The sequence below is a fragment of the Aptenodytes patagonicus genome, chromosome Z (assembly GCF_965638725.1).
Source record: "Aptenodytes patagonicus chromosome Z, bAptPat1.pri.cur, whole genome shotgun sequence".
NCBI classification, from domain to species: Eukaryota; Metazoa; Chordata; class Aves; order Sphenisciformes; family Spheniscidae; genus Aptenodytes; species Aptenodytes patagonicus.
Genome location: NC_134982.1, coordinates 19,513,299 through 19,529,157, shown reverse-complemented (window position 1 = coordinate 19,529,157; position 15,859 = coordinate 19,513,299). Strand labels below are relative to the sequence as shown.

General features: G+C 37.6%; 1 protein-coding gene across 2 annotated transcripts in view; it reads right to left on the bottom strand.

Moving 5' to 3' along the window:
* Nucleotides 1–7,476: 7,476 nt before the first annotated feature.
* Nucleotides 7,477–15,859, bottom strand: part of ITGA1 (integrin subunit alpha 1) — a 74,573-nt gene continuing 66,190 nt past the window's right edge. For both annotated transcript variants that reach the window (XM_076363334.1, XM_076363335.1), the window contains exons 27-30: nt 14,902–15,006; nt 13,933–14,025; nt 12,336–12,452; nt 7,477–11,549 (exon numbers count right to left, since the gene is read on the bottom strand). In XM_076363334.1, coding sequence (XP_076219449.1) covers nt 11,505–11,549; nt 12,336–12,452; nt 13,933–14,025; nt 14,902–15,006 — 360 coding nt within the window. In that variant the 3' untranslated portion in view covers nt 7,477–11,504. The remainder of the gene's footprint in view (nt 11,550–12,335; nt 12,453–13,932; nt 14,026–14,901; nt 15,007–15,859) is intronic.

Genomic DNA, 15,859 nt, shown 5'->3' with positions numbered 1-15,859 from the left:
AAATGAAGAAGCCTGTCAACAGGTGGGATTGTTCAACAGGTATTTATCTGGACATTCGTTCCTCGTGGACATCATGCAGTTCAAGAAAGCTCTGCCAGGACATTAAAATCATTGACGGAAGTACAGTGGGGACCTGTCCCTGTGTAACTCACATTGACTTCTTTCATGTGTTTACTCTTACAGGACACACAGACATGTTACTCATCCTAATGCATGAACTTGCACATGGACTCACTGTTTGTGAGCACTTCCCAAGACACCGTCACTTCCGAACTCTGAAGCCCTCGGTCAACCATTACCAGAAATGACTCACGTGTCTCTCAGAGCTGTCCCTGGGTTTCCTCTTCGTGGTGTCACTGAGGCCCTGCAGACACACACGTCAAGGTGCGGCTCCCTAAGGCAGAAACGTCAGCTTCAGTACGAAGTGCGATCCAGTGACCAGTAGGCAAATTGTGATCGGGAGAGCAGCTCTAGCCGCTCCTCTTCCCATCTGTGCTGAGTGTATAAATATGTGTGCAGCTCTGGGACAAGGAGGAAAATCTGTACTTCCACGAGGAAGAAGAACACTAATTAATGGATACTAATGAAAAGACAATAACAAAAAAAAAAATCCACAGCATAGAGAAAAATGGTTTCTTAATAGATGAAATAAACGTAGAATCCCCCTCTGCCCCACCCTAAAATAACCTCTGCAGACTAAGATGTCTTAGTTTCCTAAGAAACAATGTCTTTGATTCAGTTACATCATTCTAATTATAAATATACCCTAAGGATATGAAACTATCTTCCTCACCCAGACACAATGTTGAAAAATAGTTTCTCACACACAAAGGCTGTCTCCCAGGGTGTTGCTTCTCAGACTAACATTTGTCTGTGTCTACAAAGAATAGGTCATAGGAGAATAAATACTGTGAGAATTATTGTATTCTTTAACAATATTCCCTTAGATGAATACTTCTGTTTTAAATAGATTATAAGGCATTTGATAACAACCCTCCCATATAATCCTGAACTGTATATTGCATATTACAGAAAAGATTTTCTATATTGTGCAGTTTCACCTTTTTGACTCTCTTCAGCTATTTTATAATATTACACTTATTCAGAAAAATAATTCTTTGTTATAGTTCACCTACACTGATTAAAAAAAAAAAATCATTCAGAGAACAGTTTGGTTAGTGCTCTTTATCTTTGCAATTTAAAATGGGGCCTTTGCTTTACATGTCTCTGTTGTTTAACGATGTGTTTTATAGCACCCTGTTGTGTCTGCTTGTCAGTGATCACAGGGACACTTGCCAAAAACACCATATCTGCCTGAGCTGGTTTGCAAAGTTTCAGGCTTGGTTCTATGCAAATATGGATTACTTGCATGTTAGAAGAAACTATTTTGTTGGCAAGGGCCAAACAAACTTCTTCACGGTAAGGACTGTGGGAAGCAAGTAGCTTGATCAGTTCCACTATGAAAAGATCACTAAAATTTTTGCGTTTTCAAGAAAAATTAAAAGTTGCAGAGGGAAGATACTGAGCAAATATTTGATTTTTAAAGGATGTTCTGGTGAACACATACTTAATAATCAGTTTTATTGTGAAATTTTACAACTAATGTGTGTTATCCTAGGTTTTTAATGTGATGACAAAATGTACAATTAATGCCAACCTTCCCAGAAAAATATTCAGGTATTTCCATTTTTGTCATCTGTGAGGGGTGGCCACAGAATCAGAGTTTCTGTGGTATGCCAAACTGAGGAGTTCTTTGTTAATGTATTTCTGGGCGGGGCTCTTGCAAAGGTGCACAATTTACACACAGGAAGCCAAGGTGTATGGCTCCAGGTCACCCCTTTGACGTTATTTGTCTGAAGGTGTTAGAGGGAAGGGCTACCAAGTATCAGTTATTATTTTTGGCAGACACATGATGTCTACAACAAAAATGTTATGTTAAGGGCTGCACTGAAGGAAAAAAGAATAAGCTACTAAAAAAAAAATCAAATCTAAAAAGGAAATGTTAAAATTAGCTGTGAGGATGTAGTTTAGACATTAGTAATAATTCAGTTTCAGAATTAAACTGGAAAAGGTCAAAAATACACAAATGAAATTTTAGGAATTACTTAGGCAATGAGTAGAGAATAAAACAACACTTCACTATGCTACTGTCCAAACCACACATTTTTAACATTTTGTGCAATTTTGGTTCAGTCATCTCAAAATGCTACAGTAGAACTAGAAAAAGTTGAGACAGAGTAAGAAAGGTGGGGAATGGCCTCAATACCAAGGCTAATTATGTAGATTAGGACTTTCTGCTCTGGAAAAGCGATGCTTTTAAAAGGACATAGTAAATATATACTAGAAGGGGCATGGATCAGGCTGATGGGGTCAGTTGTACTCTTTTACAATATGTGAGGGAGGGATGTCTGATGAAGCTACCAGGTAGCAAGGTCAGCACAAACAGAAGATGATTCTTCTCCCAGGGAGCACGCAAGTGCAGATCGCAGTGCTGTGGAGTGGCAGATGTTTAAAGTTAACCTGGGCTCCCAGTCCAGGTCAGGGAAGAGAAATCTGCCAAGGATTGCTAAACACATTGAAACCTTCCCAGCCTATGAAGACCTTGAGCTGCAAAATGGCTGGAGGTTGGAAGAGTGCTTGTGGGAAGCTGGTTGCCTACATGCCTTGGTCTTATGCTTTTCCCGTGGTATCTGCTTTGGCTGACATGAGACAGGACTTGGTACTGCATAGACCTTTGGTCTGACCCAATATTGGTTCTTTTATGTGTTTCTGCTGATTTAATTATAATGAATCTGTATAATGAATAATCAGGAAGACAGACTTCTTAGTATGTATAAGGATTGGTTATTTTTAGTATTTAGCTCATTCTATGATTTAATTCCAAGCCATTATTGAGAATATCGTGGCTGATTTGACTTTAATAGATATATTTCTGTATTCTTAATATTGTAAGATTAACAGGGTAGTTGCTTTCCCCTACTGGGAATCTGCATTTCCCAGTAGAAATTAGGGCAGAAGATCAGTGAGTTGAAAATATCCTTTAGTCTCACTTCCCTTTTAAAGCCTCTGCATGCAAAGGGTGGACAGCTAATTCAGGCAGCAAGACTTTCTCTATGTAGTTTTCAGAAATACCTACGCTGCTGACTTGAAGGGAAAAGCAGGCATATAGTTCAGGAGGACTGGTGTGTCAGACACCTGAAGTAGTATGCAGTATGTAGAGTCATGTGTAAAGTGGTACGGCGAGCCCCCTCCCCAGGCACATGCACATCCACACCCCCTGTGAGGCAAACCGAGCCTCCCGCTTAGTGCCTGTCCCAAGCCTAGCATTCCCCGTTGAAAAGTCACAAGGTACAGCAGTTAATGGATCACGCCTGCCACAGGTGACGTATTCTTTCTCTCTCACTCTTTGGCCATGCTGTTAAACCAAGGTAAGTCTGGACTCAGTCTCCTCTTTGCCCGGCTGTGCATACCCTTAGTCCACCTCTTGTGGTGGCACTAGCACTTGTACAAGGGTGTAAGGAGGCCGTCAGGGGGTTGGTGTGGCTGAAAACTAGCATACACACACACAGACAGACACAAAGGAAGCTGCAGATGGGTTACAAAAGCAGACAAAAGGCAGATTGGTTTAAGATCTGTGGAGTTGCCTCCTTTACCTCCCCATGCATCTCAAACCCTTTGAGAATCATCCAAATCCACTTCAGGAAGCTGATTTTCTTACATGGTGGTCAAGAGTAACCTACCTTGTTACATAAGCCATCCCAGAGTAAAAATTTTAAACCAAGTATCCTGTTTTCCACAAGAACTGTTAAAAATGAACAGAAAAGGGCTAATAAAGATGACAAAGACTCAACACAGACCATGGCAAAATGTTTGAAAGTCCGGCTGGGTCAGCATGCACTTGGTTTCTTAACCAGCTAATACGAACCTTGTAGGAATTAAATGGGATTGAATGTTGAAGAAGTCAGGATTTCAGGGAGAAAACACAGCAGCTGTAGGTAGTTTAATGCTCCTTTTCACTACAGGCAAAGACAAGTATGCCAGTGTTTTGATCTGAAGAGCAGTCCTGCAGGAATAATATTCATGTCCTTTAAAGTAAGGCTGTCATCTGAAAAATAAATATGAAATTGATATTCAAGACAGGGTTTAAAGTAAAACCTTCAAAAGGCATATAGTGCGGGCATCATATCCTCAGCAATAGCTGTATCACTCTCCAGTCCTGCTCCTGATGCACAGCACTGCTTCCTACTGTAGACGTACCAGCATTTACCTATTCCATGCTGTTTTGACTGAACTATGTCCTACCTAGCACAGAGTATACACATATTTTTACCAATTCCTTTTCCAGGTGAGCAAAGCTTGTGCCTGTCATGGGGAAATTATATTAATGGGAAATAAGGTAGCCAATGAAGAAATGTTCCCATCCACCTGTGATCCCCAGAAGTGAGGCCCTACACAGGAGCCTGCTAATGCAGCCCATGTAATTTCATGCTCTCTAGAGCAGCCGGTGTGCTACCCTAGCAGCTTCAGCCTATTTACCAAAGCATTAACCTTGATACAGCTCCAATAACCACCTGAACTCATAAAAATAGTGGGTATCTCAAAAATATTTCTCAGACAGGAGTTACAAGTACATGATGAGAAGACAAGAACTTCTATCTCCTCGGAACATGCCTTTATTTACATTTTTGACCATTTCTATTTTGAAAACATAGCAGTTTTCTGATTTGTGGAAGTAAGACCTATCCATTCTTCCTTTTTTTGCTCAATTGTTTGGTAGGCATTTTTTAGCAAACCTGACTCCCTTAACAATTCCCACTGAATCTCACTGAATTTTAAATTAATTGAGATGAATTTAAGTCTTAATGCATTGCTTTGTTGTTGGGTTTTTTCTTTTTATTCTTTTGTATATTGTTTGCAGCTTAAATGTGTTAAGCTAATCAAAAATAATGCTGAATATAAAAAAAATACCTTTTGGTATATACGTAACTGCTGAATTGGACCTGTTCTCAACTGATCATTTGCTACATACCATCTACCATTAGCTACTAAAACTTGAGTTAAAGAGGAAATACCAGACAGGTAGGTTGGGGATAAAATGTGGTAACAGGATCAAGTGTCGTCTAACTGACTAGATGTACAGAAGTGTTCCTTATCAGGTTGCAGAAATCTTACTCATCCTATAAGAAAAATTCTCTTGGGGGGGCAAACAGGCCAGCCCTCAATAACTGGGATGAAACCTGAAGGTGCTTTGCATGAAGGGACGAACTGTGTTGCAGCAGTATCTTATAAGACACATATTGCTCTCTAAATATACTTGCTAATGGCTGTTTGCTGAGATCTCTAGGCATCTGTTCCAATGCTGGAAATTCATGACATGAAGGAGGCCAGAGACTGTCAATTAATTTTGGCAGATCCCTCAAATAAATGGCAAAAAGCAACTCAGTAGTTTTTGAGGTTCCTAAGAGTCTCAAAACCTACACCACCAATACCACCAGAGCTTTTTTTTCTGGCTAACAGGGGAGCGAGAAGTTTCAGCTGAACCCTAGAAGTTTTGAGATGTAATATCATCTGTTGTGGCATAGTGTAAAATGACTGAGGCCAGAGTAATAGGCTCTTCTCAGTGAGGTTTTATTAGCTGGCAAACAAGGAAGTGAGCTATTAATGACTATTAATTTGGGCCATGAGATGAGAATACTCAGCAAGGTTTGTGTATACAATTCCCCAAAAGGAAAGAAAATGAGTTACTTTTCTCAGACTATGTCTACTGTCACAAAATTGTAAAACTTCAAATGCTTTTTAGGGAAAACTGAGGGGATCCTCTGTTTTTCATCTTATGCTCTCTGATAAGATGAAAAGGCTCTGTAATGGAAGATGATATGAAGCAACTTTCACTGGAGAGAGGGATCCTATTCCTTTACCCCGGGAGGAAGAACAATGGCACCCTTAACATCAATAAACCTTAAGGACCATATGTAATACTGAACCAGATACGTGAAGCTTTGCAATAAATAATAACTTCCATCACCAAATCCAGCTGAACCTTAGCTGAGAAGTGGGATTTCACCATGGCCACTGCTGAAAGTGAACAGAGAGTGTGCGAAGGGGATGGACAGAGTGTGCCAAGACAACTGGCCTGCTAGATCTAAATGTGCAATCCACTTTGAATACTTCTGCTCCCTCTCCCATTTCTTTGAAAATCCCTAGGAGGTGCAACATTTAGTAAGCCCTTGAGGAATGTCTGTCCTTTCTGAGAAGACTTACAACACTGAGAAAAGGAGAAGGGTGAAAGGGTAAGTGCACACGAGGGGAAATGCAGTAAAGGAGCACCATGCCCCACTGTACTGGAGTCAGAAGAAAAATCTGCCTGAGGGTCTTTTACTCACCCTTTTTTTTTGACTGAATGACCAAAGTCCGATATCTCTGGGATGTCAGCCCTCAGTCTTTGTAATTAAAACATGATGGTATTGAGGATAGCTCACTTTATCATCCGGTTCTTTAAACAGAATCCAGTTGCGCTGTCTAAACTGTGGTATCAGCCAGTTGTTACTAAAACTTCATCAGTGCTTTAGTCTTTGTGACTCTTCATCCTCACAGGGCTCAAACCACACCCACTGCATGAACTGTTTTGCCTTTGAACTGTGAAGTGTTAGGGCTGCTTCTGCTAAATGCAATGAATTGTAATCCAGTTTTGTGCAAATGATACATAATGTTACACTCCTTGCTGTGAGAAAGTGATTCTAGTTCTTTTTTAATTCAATTGAAAAGCACTTTAAAACAGACAAACAAAAACAGAAGTGGCTTTTTTTCTGATTTTCATTGAAATACTCCTATGGAAAATGTCCAGCAAACTGTAAGGATCAGATACACACAGAGTAGGACATTTGGTAAGCACTCCCCTATGACTAGACAGGATGTTGCTATTAAAGAATTGTGATTCACCATCAAAGTAGTCTCTGATGAGATAACAGTTAAGTAATTACATGGTTTGTAATGTTTTCTAAAAGTTAACTGTGATATAAAAGGTGTCATCTTCGTCTTCTAGGAAGTTTTGATACAAATGTTTACTAGGCTCTAAGGAAGCTGATGTGAATCATTTACAACTATGCAAGACAAGGGACTATTTGGGTCACAGGAGTAAGTTGTACAGAAAAATCACTGGATAGGAGGAATGGTTAGATGAATGTCTGTGTCTTCAACTTTCATGTATGTAATGTCATGAAAACAAATCTGTGTCAGGAAGTCATACGGCCCTCTGAAAAGCTTTCAAATGTGGCTGTAAGTACAGTATCCATACAATTAATGGCAGTGTATTTCTGACAGCTTGACCACATTCAAGCTTTCCTTGATGTTAAGCTGTGCAAGAATGCTTAATTCTACAATAGCTTTCTATTGACAGGTAGATGGATTTGTTTTTAGGTACTGAGATCCCTTTATGTTATTCTTATATCAATGAAAAGCAAACAAACTACAAAGGAGGCTCGCTAGACTCTTTAATTTTTTTTAATCAATAAAACACATGGAATAATTTTACAGGAAAAAAAATGCCATGCAGAATGTTGTGATTTTCTTAAAAAGGATGCAAATTCCCTCTTATTCCTGTTAAGTGGTATAATTAACAACAGTAGATTCTGATTCTCTTGCTCTGCTTCTATTTTTGAATGGGATCATCACCTATACAATAGTTAATTCAAGAAATTAAAACAATTAGAGTATGTAGAATTCATTAGATGAGTGTGACCCTAACTCCAGCCTCTGAGTGCCAAGTGAGATGAAAACCCTTGGCTCCAGTTGAAGGTAGATTCCTCTGACTCAAGCTCTGCAGAAGAGAAACATCATGCTCAAAATGACTCAGCACAGGATATATACTAAAGGGCTCAGGTAAGGGGTCAGAACAGGTGGGTTCTTGTCTGTAGCAAGGGCTCATAATACAGACCTAGAGTGACACCAGACAAGCAAAGGAACATAAGCAGCAGTCCAGGAGCTTGCTCTAATGTAGATGCTGTTTTCTAAGTCTTCTAAAATTACATACGAGATCAACAACCTCTACAACAGCCTCAAATTGAAGGAGGAGCGATGGTTTAAAGCTCTTGCTCCTTTCCAGAGAAGTTCTATGCTGTAGAAATGTAGCTTGTCCATTCCCTCTAAGATTAGCTACTTCAGTGCTGAAGTTAGGAACTGAGCTGGGCCAGACTCCCTCTGTTGCTTAAGCTCTGGTCATACACCCAATTTATTATTACTATTTTTTTACAGGCTTTTATTTGAATGAAAAAATGTTCAGCTTGTTAGTTATTAGAATCATATTACAACCCTAATGTGTCTTTTTATAGGAACAAAACAGATTACGTGCTGTTCTGACATTTTTTGTGCCTGCCAAATTTTAGTAAGATGTTACTGAAGTTTGCAATATTGCTTTCAGTAGGCTTTTCTGTTGTATATAGTGAAAACCAGTAAAACATTGCTCTTGCAGTGCTGTGTGGAAAGGCTCTTATGGATAAAAATAGTGATTTTATTAATTTAGCCTCTGTAAGAATAATGTGCTATAGTGGTATCCCCTTTGCATACTTAATATTTTAAATAGATATCATAATTGGAAATCTGATAATAGGACAAACGTGAAAAGGAAGAAAGCATCATGACAAAGAGGAAAGCAGTGTGGTTACATGAAGCTTATTACTGCTTTTACAGTACAAAGCAAGTCTAAAAAGAATGGAAAACTGATCTCAAACATACTTTGCATTGATAAAATATGTATGTATTTTTGCATAGTCCTTATCTAGGGAAATAGACTGTTCTATTGACATATTTTTTCAGTTAGGCTGATGCTTTAAAATAAGACATGAAAGGTCATCAGAAAAGTAAAAAGCTCTGGTTAACAGATTATCATAACTAAAAAGTGAAACACTTAAACAAAATAAAAGTATGCTGCATAAAAATGATGTGTGGCTTGCACAACTTGTGAGTAATTTTATGAAGCCAGGAAAAATGACCTCATGGTTACAAACTGGCTGAATAATAGTAAATATAAGTATTTCCTCTTCTACCACTGACTTTCTATGTGTGCATAGGTGAGTCACAATTCCTTCATAATTCTGTTCCTTTACAAAACCATAATAGGATAACAGCACTGCTATGCCTTTACAGTTACTATAAGGAAAAAAAACATTTACAATTCTGAGGCATTCAGATGCTGCAGTGACAAGTGCCATTTAAATCTTTCAAACAAATTGGCAAAATCATACATTTTCTTAAAATAAAACCTGCATCTCACATGGGACTGAAAACACCTCTGCGAATATTAATTTATCTTCACTGTTCAAAAAATGGATTTTTGCCTTCCTTGGAGGACAATTTAACTCGCACAATGAATGAAGCAGGGATTCTATCCACAACTCCTCTATGCCATTTTTTTGCTTCCATTCAAGTCTTGCTTCTGTGCTCAGAACCAGGGCAACTCACCTCGTACCCTTTCAGATAAGGTGCACTTTCAAGCGTGCAGACGAGCACAGCAAGCAAGTCTGCCGACTCGGTGGCTCTCCCAGGCTCTGCAAAGCACAGCCACCCACAGTGTTCCCACGGAGGACTTTGCCCTCTCTTCTGAGTCATGCTGCTACCTTCAGCAGACTGTTGTTATGAAATAACCACCTTTCCCACAGACACAAGGAGAAATTGCAAGCACTTTCAAACTTAATCCTACTTGCTGCATTCACATAAGTCTCAGCCTTTCCCAATAACTACTCTCTCTAATTTAGGAACTAAATAGAAGGGACTTAACAGCGACAGCATCTTTCAAACAATAAAGCACCTTCTTGCACACTTCCAGAGTTGTACTTGCCAGCATGTTCAACCAAATCTGTGGTCTTTTCTTAAAGAAAAAAAAGTCTTTATAAAATATATTACTGCTTTTTAAGCTACTACTATAAAGTCAGTGCTAAGTTAAAACCTTTTGGAAAACTGCAGTGATTTTTTTTTCATTCCAGTGACATTTGTACCAAGAGGAGGAACAAATTTTCCTGGCTTCCTTGGCAAGGCAAAGCTTTTCTGCAAACAAGTACATCTTATAGAACTTAGTACGTCTCCTCAACATTTTCTGATCTATTGGCAATCAATACCAAGTAATCTCATGCTGAGGCAACGTTGCACTTTGCCAGCATGCCTCCCTTTTCTTCTGTTAATTTTGTGTGGCTGCAAGTAATATAGGAAGCTCTCAAGGACAAGGCACAGCCCAAGAGCCCCAGGGAGAGATCCTCATGGAAGGAAGACAAGTGCATGAAAGAAAGGAGGAAACTGAATAGTCTAAAGAGAAAGAAAAAATTTCTTAAAGAAATCTTTTGCTATCTACATTTCAGTGTATTCTCAGATAAACTTTTAATCCTTGACACAAAATAAACATCATTTGTTAAGTGCTTACTTAGTACACAAATTATTCATCACTTCTTAAATTCATAAGTAACAAAGATGAGGTGTGACTTACAATACTAGAAGAAGCTTGCCAGTGCTGAATTTCCTATCCGTGCTCTTTTGTTAATTATCATTTTGTACACTTTAAACTCATTGGATTAAATAGCTACACAATAAATTTACAGTGACAGTTTATGAAGCACCCTCCTGGCTACTCCAAGATATACAGCAAGAGTCAAACTTTCAGGGTACCTCTAAACATTTTCTGCATAAATATGGACATTTTAATTTGCAGATACAATTGTGCCCCTGCTTATTTGAATACAGTGTGCAATCAGATGGGCTTGAATGTTTTGTGCATACGTTCTTAGGCCTGCCAAAAATCTGTTTCAAGTTCAAACAGTTATGAAATTTAATGGATCAATCCTTTATGGTCTGCTTGACCATAAAAATCTCTTTCTTGGAGTATCCGGGGTTCAGCTGGACACGCTAAAACGAGCAGAAAGAGAAATCCAAGGTATTTCAGTAATCTTCACCCAAAATTCTGCAGGTGCTTCTATCTTCTGATTTGTCATTACATCAGTTACCATACAGTATTTGGTGCATTCTCAAAGTTTGCATGTTCTGCTTCATGAACTGACAGTCTGCTTTCACAGAACTGACATAAAGAGGAAATTTTTAAAATTATGCTTTTTCCTTCTGAAAATCGTAAGGTGATAAAAGAGACTGGGATTGCTACATACAAGCTGACTTGTTGCACAATTTGGAATGAAAAATGGTTCCACATACATAGGTATATAAAAATATGATTAAGCATTTTCCATATTAAAACCCATTAGAATCTTAGAACTCAGTTACTCTCCAAAAATGAGTAACACTTGAAAGCATGTCCTTGAGTATCACAAAATGCCATAAGGCTGTTTATTCTTCCTCTGCATCATTCCTTTGCATGTGTGCTTGATTTGCTTCTTGCTGTTCTGCTTCTTGTTTTTTTAACGTGCCAGAGTTTAGAAAACCTTGTGACCACTGCATCTAAGTTTTTAATTTTACAGTAACATTTTTGAGGCAGACCTGAGCAAAAATTTCAGCTTTTTTTTTTTTTTTCTTCATTTCTCCATTTTCTTCTTTAGTGGTCTCTTGAAAAATCCAGCCTGCAGAAAAGAAAAAAGTGACCAAGAACTGCTCACAGCATGCAACCTGTATTGGTAGCATTCATGTGCTGGTTCTTACTACTATTTTAACACTTTCAGTACAGTAAAAAGTCGTTTAATATTTTATCACTGAAGTACAACATTAGTTATTCTGTTCCAGGAAAAACAAAGACACATGTCACGAAAGCAGACAAAAAGAGTACAGTTAATACATACTAAGCGATTGTGGAATCATTGTTATGGTTGCCGAATCATTGTTATGCTCACATAATGTCAAAGGCTAAAATGCTTAATAATATTTGCTACTCAATTGAATAAATAATACTTCCTTTTATACTTGTCGAATTTTTCAAGAGATTATGCATGTTGAAATCTATAAACTGTAACCTTCTAACGCAAGTATGAACTAAATATTTAGCTTGGAGAAGAGTGCCCACTTGCGGCAATACTTACACCACAGGCCTAGCATCTTGCACAAAGAGAAAACCTGGTTATCAAAGGCCACAGCCAAAGCTAATTAAAAAACCCCCTTAATAAACCCTTAATTGTACTAAAATATCTTTTTATTTTTCCTTTCATAACATACTGGCAATACAGGTTTCAATTGGTTAGCATTGCATGTTACATTACCTCAGAAAAACGTAGTGTTATTTTGTCATTTCTACAAGATTTCACTCTACTTATTACATAATATTAGTGTCTGTGAAGTTCTAGTTATGGGAAGGACATGGCAGAGAATTTAAGCATATTTGTTTATTTTCATGAAGACAAGAATGCGCAGCTTACCTTCCACAAAGCAAATATAAGCAGTGCAAGAATCAAGAGTCCAGCAAAGATGCTCAGGAGGATAACCCATAAGGGGACTGTACCCGGTGGGAGTTCTTTGGAAATCTTAATCATGGTCTGCAAAGTGTTCAGAAAGGAAGCAATAAATAACTTGTCCTTCTAAAATATCAACAGAGCAGCATGACACTTATCAGTATGCACCAGAAGGGTACCACTACAGGAATTTGTAGGAGGGAATTGAGAAAATAATCTCCAACATGAAACCCCATATTTAGATAATATCTTGCACTTTGTAAGTGCATTCATTTCATGAGGGTTGGCCCTGCTGTAAGTCAGTGGTCATTGTTATAAAGGATACAGGACCAAAACCATGAGTAGTTGAAGTGTATGTTAGGGAGTTTCTTTAGTCTATTCTTCATCACTCAATGCCTGCCTCCCTGAAAGGTGGCAGTGATTAACAAGCTTCTAAACCAATTAAATGAAATAAGTGTAAAAGGCTGTGTAGATACTAATTTGATTTTAAACCAGGTGTATCTGGTGTAAACTAAACTGAAATAAGGAATATTCACATTTAAATAAACATGACCATATAGGAGTTTGAATTATTTTAACTTAAGAATTTATTAGAGACACAACTTTATAGTTCAAAAAAGCATTGAAGAGCTGAATACTAAACATTCAAATTGAAATTACATCTTGAAAAAAGTTAATTCTGAATTTCTTTGTAAAGGCAGCTCTCATTATCTGCAAGCCTCTTAGCTGTGTTTTCATTCCTGGATTGAATTTTGAACTATCACTTAAAAGAAATGCCTGGATACAATACCAACTAATAATTGACCTGTGATGTTTGTATTTTCAAAAATATTTTGCACAAGATGTAATTCACATTGAATATTACTTTGCTTTAAATTTTGGGGATATTAACAATAACAGCACATAGTAGGACTTTTGCTTAAAAATGTACATTGTAGTAAGTAAGCCCCTGCACATACAAGTTATCACAGAAAAGCAATGCATTAACCACTATAAACGTCTTGGAATAAAGAGTATTAAAAGATAAATAACAACTTTAACAAAATTAAAGACATTTCTCTTTATACCTGACACCACTACTATAATGTTATATACTTTCTTATCTAAGAAAATGACAGGGAACTTCTGAAAAATAAAAGTTCCTGTTTCAAATATATATCCTGGGTAATGAAGTGGAAAGAAATAATAAATATAGAAATAATAAAGAAAATACAATGTACAAAGTGAGATCACTTCTAAATGACCCAGGACAATTTTTAAAATACTATTGATTCCTTAAAAGAATTTTAGTTATGCTTTTAATTTACATAGATGCAGGAAGCATTTATACTGCAGCAGGCAGAAATACTTCAGACAGTACTTCTCACCCAGGTACATTGGTGGGTAATGGGATTTTGGTATCATCATCTGACTAATTCTGACATTTCTACTGTGATATGAAATCACTTTTATTTAGAGTAGGATAAAACATTACAATAGGTAACAATCAGTTCACTAGTAATGAATGATTCAGTAGCACAATAAATCCCATGAAGAGTAAACCCATGAATTATCATGTTCTTACCTCCAGTTTTTGATGGTCGTTTCTCAAAATCAGTGATGAGTTCTCACTCCTAAGTAATGCTTTCACAACAAGGGTTAAGCTGTGAATACTTGCCTGGAAGAAGAGAGAAATGGCTGTGGTTTATAATTAGGTATTTTGAAGTAGAAAGCTTTGTAGAAATGAGAAGGGTGAAAGCAAAACTTAATGCTAAAGTTCTGGGAGATGCTGAAAAATGTGAAAGTCAGCGAAGCTGCTCATGCATGTCACCTTCAGCACACACATCACCGTTTACAAGACAGCAAAACAGTCCTGAAAGAGTAGAGAGTGGAGATTTCAAAGAAATACTAATCAATCCTGGAATACTACTTTGGCCACAGGGACAGACTTGGGCTTTCTAAAATTCTGCTGTATCTCCCCTCTTGTCCTGCTATTTTCCAGAGAAAAACAAAGACACAAAACAGGAACTCAGTATCAGAAATTTATCAACTGAGCAAAACAGACCACAGCCTGGTCATTGTTGTAACCATCAGACAATACAACCTCACACAATGAGGTGTGCTCTGAGGCGGACTCTTTCTCCTCTGCTCTTTTTGATCAAAAAATCCTTTATAGACTTGAGAAATCCTTCCAGATTAAAAGTTATTTAAAAATTATATGCTTCTATGTACCCCTCCTTACATCTGCCAAATTAGAATTTGTAGATGCATAAGTAGCTATTAAAAAAAAGACCATCAATACAGAATAAGTAAGGGGTGTCTTCTTACCATGATTTGAAATTCCTGCTAAGTTCTAAGTACTTACTTTAAGGATAATAAAATGCATGTAACTTAGTTTTGAGGAAATTTTAAAATAGCAAGAGAAATTATTTCAAATACTAGGGGGCTGTGGAGACTTAAGAAAATGAAAGGTGTAATTTTAATAGACATTAGAAACATTGGCTTAAGTTTCTCAAAGCCAAGAGTATTCTGAATACAAATGGGATTTACTTACTTTTATGATGGTATGTTTCCATACTCTTAATGAAACATTCACTTGATATATGTCAGATGGGACCAGGGCACAATTAATAGATGCACAGCTGTATGTATCACAGTCCTGTTTAAAAGGCACAAGCATGAATTAATAGGAAGAGACTTTTCACATTACTAAACCAAAAATATGTAAACTACTATATATACAGATCATAGACTTGCTATGACACCAATATTAAACCAATACTAATTACTGGGGCTTTTTATGTAAAAATGACACTGCAGTATATAAAACGAGTTGAGATATTCATGCTGTGGTAGAATAGACTCAGTTTTTGCAGGTTCGCTTAGCCTTGAGGAAGCTCTGTAACTGTAGGTATGCAGCAAAAGGCATCAGCAGAGCTCCTAAAGGAGGCACAGCCTGTAACAGCAAGTGTTTTTCTGCCAACACAGCTATGGCTTCTCCGCAGTGTTTCTTGATCCTTTCAAATTGTGGGACACCTGAATCTTTCAAGCAGGGCAGGATGTCTGTGTGAAAATTTAAGTATCTTTACTTGCCAGCTGTCAGGACAGCAGAACCATGTGAAACACTTTGGAAATTTTTGCTTAGCCTAGACCTTTATCACCTCTGTGAAGGACTATGATAAGCGTGACAAAATACTCTTCTCATGGCATGACTTCATTTGCACCAGAAACTCCACTCATACCTCTATGCTGAGGAGGTAGTATGATGGTTTTCCCCCTGACGTGCCAACAGAACTATGGCAGCAAAATTACTTTGCAACTCTTCCATCTAAATGTGAGGGGCTAATCCTTTCCAAATGGGATCATCAATTACATTTCTGCCAGTTGCATGGAAAATCTGTCAGATCAGAGTGTTAGCATTTGAAAGTATTTTCAACCGAATGTCTAAAAAAGTTGCAAGGGACATGAGAAGCTTTTAAAATATTACTATTTATTAATTACAATGGGAATAT